The 9810-nt window shown below is 34.1% G+C and overlaps 1 protein-coding gene across 1 annotated transcript; it reads right to left on the reverse strand.

Moving 5' to 3' along the window:
* Window positions 1–5630: 5630 nt before the first annotated feature.
* Window positions 5631–8518, reverse strand: LOC131067590 (amino-acid permease BAT1). The gene is made up of 3 exons (XM_058002663.2): window positions 8179–8518; window positions 5986–6168; window positions 5631–5687 (listed from the first exon to the last, which is right to left on the reverse strand). Exons 1-3 carry the CDS (start codon window positions 8428–8430, stop codon window positions 5676–5678), a joined length of 447 nt encoding a protein of 148 aa, XP_057858646.1. The 5' UTR covers window positions 8431–8518; the 3' UTR covers window positions 5631–5675.
* Window positions 8519–9810: the final 1292 nt, after the last annotated feature.

Raw genomic sequence — 9810 nt, forward strand, 5'->3', positions numbered from 1 at the left:
TGGAGCTGATGATCCTCCCGCACCTGACATGCTAGAAGTCAAGCTAAGAGCCATTGAATCAATCGAACCGGGTAACCAAATAGAGGAAGGAGAAATTCCATCCATCCAGGAGATCAAAGTGCATGAACCCACCCAACAGAGTCGCCATGAACTGCTGCTCCATAACATTGCCAAAGATGACTCTACCGTTGAAAGAGAGCAAAAGACAGAGGAGACCCGCGAGCTTGAAAAGACTGAAGAGCTACCATCACACGAAGGCATCAGACAATTGTTCAGCGAAGTAGGAGAAAACTCTGCTGCAAGCAAAGAGCTTGACATCTCCTCCAGCCCTACGGTAACAGAACAGCTGCAAATTTGCGATGAGTCGGCTGAAAACATCAAAGAACAGAATGCAAACTTAACCATATCATCAGCCCAGACAGTACCTCAAGAATGGTTGATTGCCAGAGCTCAGCGCAAGGCCGCCACCAAACCACCTATTGATTTGGAGGACATCTTCTCGCGCATAGACCAAGCTAAAGCTAAGGGGAAGAAAAAGCCCAAAGCATATTCTAGAATGACTAAAGATGATCAAAGGAACCGCACTCTTCACATTGCCACCCCGCCTATAGACAAGCCAGCAGATCAGATTACACTGGCAGATTATAACATCACGACTGTCCCCATCGGACGAGCTACTAAGGAACAGAAAAAGGAGGAATTCAAGGATTCAATACAGAACATGCTCAGGCAACTTGAAGAGATAACAGCTGAAACGAACATGTATCGAGCTCATGCTGAGCAGGCCGAGGGATACATCAATCAATTACACAATGCTTCTGAATCCCACATTCCCCCGACAGCATTGGCACAGAGGACCACAATAGAATTTGAAGGAGTACGGGACACTGCAAGGGCCGTCAAGGAATGGCTACAAGGCATCAAAGGGAGGGGAGAACGAATCCTCGAAGAAGTAAAAGAGATGGCTCACCATCAGAGACCACCCTCGTCCGGCTATTAGAGGTAAAAAGGGAATCCCTTAGAATGCATGAAGTGGCTGCCACTACCCTTACCCTCATGAGAGCTCTCTTCTAGACCCATGCGCAGATTCCTACATTACCCACCATCCTAGATCCTCATAACATCAGCACTCTTAAGGAATGATACTGGACTATCACCATGAAGAATGACACAAGAGAAATCATTGATAAAGAACACGATGCATGCGAGACAATTCTAAACACCATGCAAGAACTCGACAAAATGATCCTCCGATCAATGGTCTCGGGATGGTAAAATGCCCTGTCCGATAAAGTGATACAACCAGACTGGGAAGAAAGACTAGGGACAGATAGGATCACCTATTCCGTTAAGGACCTAAGTTTTGCTGGTCAATTCCAGTCAGACATGTTGTGCTTCGAGCGTAATCGTTCCAGCTAGAAGGATGGTTTGAAGCACGTGGACCAATATCTCGAGGGCATGCAATATAAAATTCGACATCCTCCTATGCCTCCGTTCAGTCTGCTATTCCAATTATGCATCAGGTTCCAGGAGTATGTTCGTGAGGAGCGTGCAGCAGGTCGAGATCTTTGGCAGGAATATTTGTATAGTGAAGATGAGGTCTTGGAAAAGGAATCTACAAATGGAAAAGAGAAAGTGCTTTCCTAGAAAGTGCTTTTTCCTTTTAAATCTTGAAATTGCACTTTTTGGTCAAAAGGTCATGTTTGACTTCCAAGTCAACTAAAATGTAAAACTTTATGAATGCACCTTTTTGGATTATTTCTGGATATGTTCTAATTACCTTTTTGGGTAGTTATTACTCCCTTTGGGGTGGTTGTTGATATTTGCCTCCCATTTAGGGGTATGGGCAGCCATGTTTTATGGATGAATCTGGGCCACTTGTTTAGATAAGATCTTGGCCATTCATCCATTTTTGAAGCCTATTTAAGGGACTGTTTTTCCCTCATTTTAGAAGAAGTTCTTGGATTGTTGCGAAAGCTCTGGCGAAATTTACAGGATTTAATGCAAAGTTAAGACTGTTTTCAAGTTTCCTTGTGAGTGCATGGTCTCCTTCTTCATTAATTTAGAATTTTTCAGTTATGCTTCTTTCCTTTATATAGCATTTTCTAAGTAAACATCCGATAGAATCCTCGCAGTTCACACCATTAGGGAATGGCTGATTGTCTTTCCTTCTGCATGGTTAATCTGAACCTTTCACATGCTTAGTTCGGTTGTTGAATGCTCACTGAATGAATGTCAAAATTCTGATGTTGTATTTAATAACATGAAAATCCAATTTTCCCTTGAAGATCGCACTAGATTGATGCAAGTATTGTGCTTAAATGGCTGGTAATGCTTAATTTAGTTATTTGGAGGTGTCCGTCTGTTTACTGAATCTGCTATCTTAGTTAAAATTTATATTTTTATGTATCTCTCTCTCCCTATCCTTCCCTTTTTTCCCTTTTTTTTATCAAGAGAATCCGCAATCCTTTTGAAGACAGTATCAACCCAACTCGAACCATTTGATAAACAAGACCATTAAAGTTTTGGGGAACTCATCCAGCAATCGCCTATCTCACCGTAAGTCACCCTTATGTTTCCAGCATAAACACATCAAACCACTGAGCAATCCCGCAGTTAAGACCTGACAAACGAAACCTTGAGGTTGTCCCCTTTGATCAAACATAGAAAATAGCATTAGGGATTTCCTTATCTCAAGAGAGGATAGGATACTCAGCAAGTTTATTCTATTCTGCGTTGGCTGTATGGAGTTTGCAGCAATGCGATTTCAGACATGTCAACATACTGCCATTGGATATCTCAAAAGCGTCTTCAAGTGCTTTGAACATGTTGAAGGCTATTTCATGTTTCTTTATAATGGGCATAATATTGTTTCTTACCCCATCAACTATGATTTTGATAGCCTTATCATTTCCTTCTCTCCAAATTGCTTTGTCAGGTTCAGTCTCAAGTTCTGTAGTTTCAGTCTTTACAAATGATTCAACTTTATTTTCTTTTAGAATCATTTGAATTCTAAATTTCCATGCGGAGAAGTCGTCACCCCCTGTGAGTCTGTCTTCAAATCTAATAGTGCTAGCCATTGATAGGATTGTGATGTTGAATATATACTTGATTTGAATTTTACGTAAAATTGAACAGCCTCAGGTTCGATTTAACTATAGCTCTGATACCATGTAAATGATGTTCAATTTACATTCAATATGCAAGTTATATTCTATTAAAATAATCTTGTTGTATATATTATTGCCTTAATGTATAAATCTGACTATCTTCTTGTTTGTGGCAGGTGAGAGGAGCATTTAATATTTTCTATGTCCTATCTCATGAATGCCACTCAATATAAGTATATAACATATGGGGCATGGTCAAGCAATGCCTTGATCGGTCATGACCGATCAAGACATTACTTGATCGTGCCTCTTTGTTTATACTAAACAAATGCATGTTCAACGTTAATGCCAATCGGTGTGGAAGTAGTATTACAACCGATGTCTATCGGTGTTTGCACAATGCTAACAGCCAATAGTTATCGGCGTGTTAGCCTTAACAACTGATAACTATCGGTGTAGGCTTAACACCCGATAACTATCGGTGACCTTTATTATAATGCCACCCAATATATCATATGCAACCCGATATTAATCGGTGTTTTCATTATTCATTTATTTATCATTATATATGTTAATCGATATAAATTTAAATACAAGATTTATCAAATCAATGAACATAAACACAATATATAGTATGATTATCAATGAATGCAAATGTAGAATGGTTATCAAAGAGGAATTAATTGCTTGAAGGTTTTATCATAGTTATCGATATGATAAATGATTGAATGAGAGACTTCATTTATCTCTCATTCAATCATTTATCTTACCGAAGCTATCATGCATTAACAAATAGCAATCATCGACCCCTTTCTTGACCTCCCTCCTTTTTTCACCTTTTTCTTCACTCTTCTCCCGCTTTGGCCTCTATCTCTCTTGTCCTTTTAATTACTTTCTTCCTCGATTTTGGTTGCCTTCTCTTTCTCATTCTTTTGTAGTGTTGTTTTTTGGTTTATGTTTTTCTTTGCCTTTATTCATTTGTTTGTCCTTTATTTGCTCTCTTTATCAACTTCTTTCCCTTTGTTCGTTTGTTTTTCCTCTTCTTTCTCCTTTAGTCTTAGTTGCATTAGGTCTTTCTTTCGTTGTGTATGTATGTATGTATGTATGTATGTATGTATGTATATATACATATACACACACATATATGTATAATGCATACATGTATGTATATATATATATATGCATATGTGTATGTGTATATATATATATATATATATATATATGCATATATGTATTCATATACATGTATATGTATATGGATATTCATATACATGTATATATACATATATATGGATATGGATATATACATATTTTCATACATGTATAGACATAGGCTCTTATGTATAGTTTAAGTTATATATTTATTCTTTTTTGAGCATTTATCTGTATGGTATTTACTTTAAGTGTATGTATATAGGTTTTTTGCATTTATAGTCTAAAAAGATATATACAAATGAAAAAAGTAATAAGATTAATAAATATCCAAATGAAAAAAGTAATAAGATTAATAAATATCCAAATGAAAAATGTAAAAATATAAGTAAAATAAGATTAATAAATATACAAATGAAAAAATGTAAAAATATAAGTTAAATAGCATATATATATTTTTACATTTTTTCATTTGTATATTTATTAATCTTATTTTACTTATATTTTTACATTTTTCATTTGGATATTTATTAATCTTATTTAACTTATATTTTTACTTTTTTACTTTTTTCATTTATATATTTTAGACTATATGTGTATTATTTAATTTTTACTCGTACATACATACATACATACATATATACATTGTTAGGTTCTATTTGTATTATCCTCTTGGTGTCTTTTACTTTCCCCCTCTTTGTCTTTTCTTCTTTTATTACCTTGTAGTCTTTTAGCTGTTTTCTATTGGTTAATTGTTTAGTTTTTATTCTATTATTTTTCTTCCTTGTTCTCCGTGCCCTTTCCTTCCCTCCATCTTTTTTTTCGTCCTCAAATCTGCAACTCACTATCTTTCATGTCCTCAGAATTCTTCTTCATCCTTATGATGAATCATGGAGTGTGATTTGAAACGTTGATGATAAAAATTAGCTCACACAATCGAATCCAAAAGCAACAAATGAATAATAGAATGGATTGTGGAAATCTCATAGCTATAATTTAAATTTTAAAAATTTCATTAATCAGCTTCCATCAATACTCACTCTTGAAAGGCACAAAAGAAAGCAGTACATCTTGGTGTACTTAACTAGATGGACTTATAAGTCTCAATTTATCCACGATATCAAAATTCCTGGACAGCATTAATCATAGAGTTGAGGTTTTCCAGATCCTTATAAAGCTCTAAAATTTATCTGTGAATGACCCAAAACAAGTTGAAATGGATCAACTTTCCAAGTTTTAGTCAAACATTCTGAGTTTCAACAATCCTTTCTAAGTTTCAACGAGACTGAATTTCAGCAACAAATTTGCTCACCTAAACCAGAGAAAAGAACACTCTTGTTCATATGTTAAAGACCTCATTTGGAGTAACCAAGTCCTTTGCCAAGTCCAAGCTGACTTGATGTGTCAGTCTTATCAAGTCCATCGCTGCATGCACCCATGTTTCATGACTTCGAAGTATTCAACTTGTGATCACTTCCAAAATCATTTTCCTATGAAAGGTCATTAACAACTTTATGGGGATTGAACTTATGCTCACTTACACCAGCATTTACATAGAAAGATAAGTTTGTGACTTTATGGGACTAAAATCATGACCCACCGGCATAATCACTTGTATTCAGAATTCAATTCATAACTTGATGGGGATTGAGCTCATTAAAGATATTTTGTTGGTAAATTAAACTTTAAAAGCTTTTTAACAAAGAAGCAAAAATCTACTTACAGGAAATGAAGAACAGATCTCTGCCATGGCAACTGCAACGAAAGCAGTAAAAAATGCAACGATGACCCATCCCCAAACAAGAGGTGCAGGCCCAGCACACAAAAGACTCGACCCATAGAGTGGCGTTATCCCTGTGAATAGTGTCACTGTTGAAAACGAAATTGCAATGGTCTTGAACAATGTCTGCTCATGCAAAAATGAAACTCAGATTAAACCCCAGACACAATGTTCCTTTTGTTGATATGATACAAGTAGAATTTTTCCTATATACTGTTTATTGAAATTAAGTTTCATAATTACCATAAATCAATTGAGTAAGAGTACGTCAAAATGTTATTTCATTATTTGCAGTGAAATAGCTGTTAGCTGTTAATATGGGAGCACAGCCCAAAATTACAGAGTAGAAACATGAGACAAAATGGATAAAATACTGAACAGATATTGAGATTATGCTATTGCTATCAGGATGCAACAGCGTAGATTTCAAGTTTGAATCGAAATCTACACAGTTGAATACTGATAGCAATATCATAATTTGACTTGCTGTGAAAAATATCTCCTACTTATCAAATATTGAGATTTTAATAATGTCAACTGGATAATATTAATAAATAGGACTGCAAGGATACTAAGTGTCACTGATGAAGTGAAGAAATGCTGAAAGAAAATATAAGGGAGGCTGAGTTCAAGTGCAAAATCTCCACTCTGCTTCAGCTTATTTCTGAAATTTGATCCTCAAGTAATTTTTTATCAAAAGGCAACTAATTTTCTATTCTTGCCTCTTTAAATTGGGTAGGCATAGCTGCATTCAAGTTCCAGATCCTGTAATATTTTGAACATTTACAATCTTCCTTCCAGACCCATCTTCAAGGAAGACCTGCTTGAATGTATGTTCCAAGCAGATCTACCCTAAAGATGGCTCCCAAAGGAAGACCCAGAACGTTGGAAAATAAAAAACCTTTATAACTATGTCAGAAGGACATCAACAAAATTTAGTTTAATCTAGATATTAACCATTTAATATCCACAACTGGTCAAGAAAGGCAGATGGTACTGTTGAAATGTGGAGAAAGGGAGTGCCTAGTGCATTTCCAAAAATACGGTGCAAGAATAAAATGGAGTTGAAAACACATAAGAAATGAGAGCATAAAATAGGAAATGAAGGGGCTAAAGGCTAAAACATGAAGTTATGTCAAAGGATGACACTTAGTGAAAACATAATATTCTCCTGTGTAAGTTATCTTTGGTGGAGTGTCCTTAGGACAAATCATGCCCCTCGACCAACTTACAAAGTGAACATAAGGTAACAATATTGAATGTGTTCTCCATAACTTCCCTTTCGTATAGATTCTTTTGAACAGCTTTGCATAAATTTCAATTGATTGAAGACCTTTGCAACAATTTTGCCCTTGGAAGGGCGCAACGAGTGAGCATAAACCAAACCCTGGACAACGAAAAAGTTCAAATGGCATAGAAAAAAAGGGAGATTGGATTTAGGACTTCTAAACACCTAAAATTGAGATGAAAGACAATGAACAATAAAAGAAGCACCATTTCTCTTCAAAGATCAAAGTCCTATACACTTGGCCCACCCTTTCACAATGGTCAAGGGCCTTCGGCATAATTATGCCCCTTAACAGATGCAAGGATTGAATCAACGGCAACAGGGTTTTAAGGACGTCAACCAGAAGGGAGATAGGCTTTAGGACTTCCCAGCACATGAAATTGACATGAAAGATCACAAAAAGATACATAACACTTCCTCTTCAAAGCTCCATGCTCAAAATGCTTAATGCTTCCCATTATTATTTCTCGTCAATCCAGAGTTTTCGAACAAATGAACCCCTTAAAGACCGTAACGAATGAATTCCAGTATAATAAGAGGGTTCGAAGGGCATCGACCTAAGGGAGATAACCTTTGGGACTTCCTGGCAGATTGAATTGACATAAAAAAGTTCAGAAAATATACACAAATTATCTTCCTTGGGAACTCAAAGGTTGAAATGCTTAACACTCCCCTTACGAAATTATCTTTGATCAAGGATTGTTAGGGTAGTGATGCCCCACAGCAGGTATAAATTTAGGCAAGTGAATACCTCAACTGAAAGACCTCATACGAGAGGAAGAAAACTTTTAAAATTTCGTTGCACATATAATTCACATGAAAAGCCTCCAAAAGAAAAACGTACACACCATTTCTCTTCGGAGCTCCTGCTTGTAGCCGAGTTCCTTGAGACGCTTCTCACCGGAATCAATGCCATCATCTGCAGACTCGCTAATCTCGCCTGCCAAGGCCAAGCTAAGCACACCGTTGGAATCCTCAATTTGGGTTTCACTGGATGATGCGAGTAAAGGGGCAGTAATATTACTGCTATCCGGAAAAGAAGGCTCTGCCAGACCGACCGACGATACAAGTCTGTCAGTTGGCCCCTGTTCGACTCCCATCTTCGTTTCTCCTTGTCTGAATTTCCCGAAGAATGGGAACAAGAGTAGAGAAGGTCCACATTGCAGTGTCAAAAAAGAAGGTAAATTTTTTGAAAGCTAAGTAGCCGTGCAGATATAAATATTTTATTATTTGTGGGGAGAATTTTGAAAGCTAAGTAGCCGTGCAGATATAAATATTTTATTATTTGTGGTGAGAATTTTGACTTTCTTTGTTCTATATTTAGAGGAGTGGAGTTTTCCCATATTTTGAGAATAGTAGTTGGAATTATACATGTTGGTATTAAAACAAATTAATTTTATATTTAGGGGAGTGGAGTTTTTCCATATTTTCCAAATAGTAGTTGCAATATTATGGTATTATTTTTTCAGGATTTTGTAAAGTTGAGATTTATATTTTTAAATTTAAGATATGATAAAAATTATTTATCCACATTATGATTGGTTTAAAAAATTTGGTGTTATAGGAACAAATTTTTAGGAATAATAGATTTTTTTAGTTTTTTGGGATTTCTTTTTATTTTTGAAAAATGAAATGTTTATTTATTTTATTTTTTTATTTTTTTTATTATTTATAATATTGTAAATAAATAAAAATTTCTAAATAGACATATAAATTTTAATAATTCTATCTGAAAATATAGATAATAAAATCAATTATAAAGACTTGATTTAGTTGAAATTAAATTAAATATAAATATAAATATTAAAAGATAAACATAATTATTATATATATTCTTATAATTATATTGTATATATATTTGAAATCATTCTATTTTTTAATACTTTTTGAAAATCATAAAAAAACTAATCATTTTAATATATACAAAAATAATTTAATAACTTTTAATCATAAATTTAAATATTTTTCACTAAGCTATTCAAATATATATTTATTTTAACTTTTATAATTATTAATAGTTATTTTATTAAAACCAATTATAACTGATATTACGTAAAATAAAAATAATATAATATTACACTACAAATTAATAATTAAATTTGAGATTAATTTTATTATTACAATTATAATTCTATAAAAAATTTAAATTAAATTAGAATTATACTTATAAGAAAAATATTTTGTTTCCTTATAAATGTGTATTATATTATAATCATTATGCCAAAGTCATTCCCTATATAAAGTGAACCATCTACTTATTGAAATCAATGGTTCAAAAATGAGGAGATAGTCTTGCATTCTTCTCCTCAAATTTGAACCAATCATTTCAATAAGTAGGTGGTTCAATTCATATAGCAATGTCTTTGACATAAATATATGTATTTTACTATTATTTATTAGAAAAAGAATATGCATAAAAAAACAATATTTTATTATCATCTACTTTTAGTCAAAATATCCCTTAATATTATTTAGTTTAT

Source organism: Cryptomeria japonica, chromosome 5 (assembly GCF_030272615.1).
Source record: "Cryptomeria japonica chromosome 5, Sugi_1.0, whole genome shotgun sequence".
Classification (NCBI taxonomy): Eukaryota; Viridiplantae; Streptophyta; class Pinopsida; order Cupressales; family Cupressaceae; genus Cryptomeria; species Cryptomeria japonica.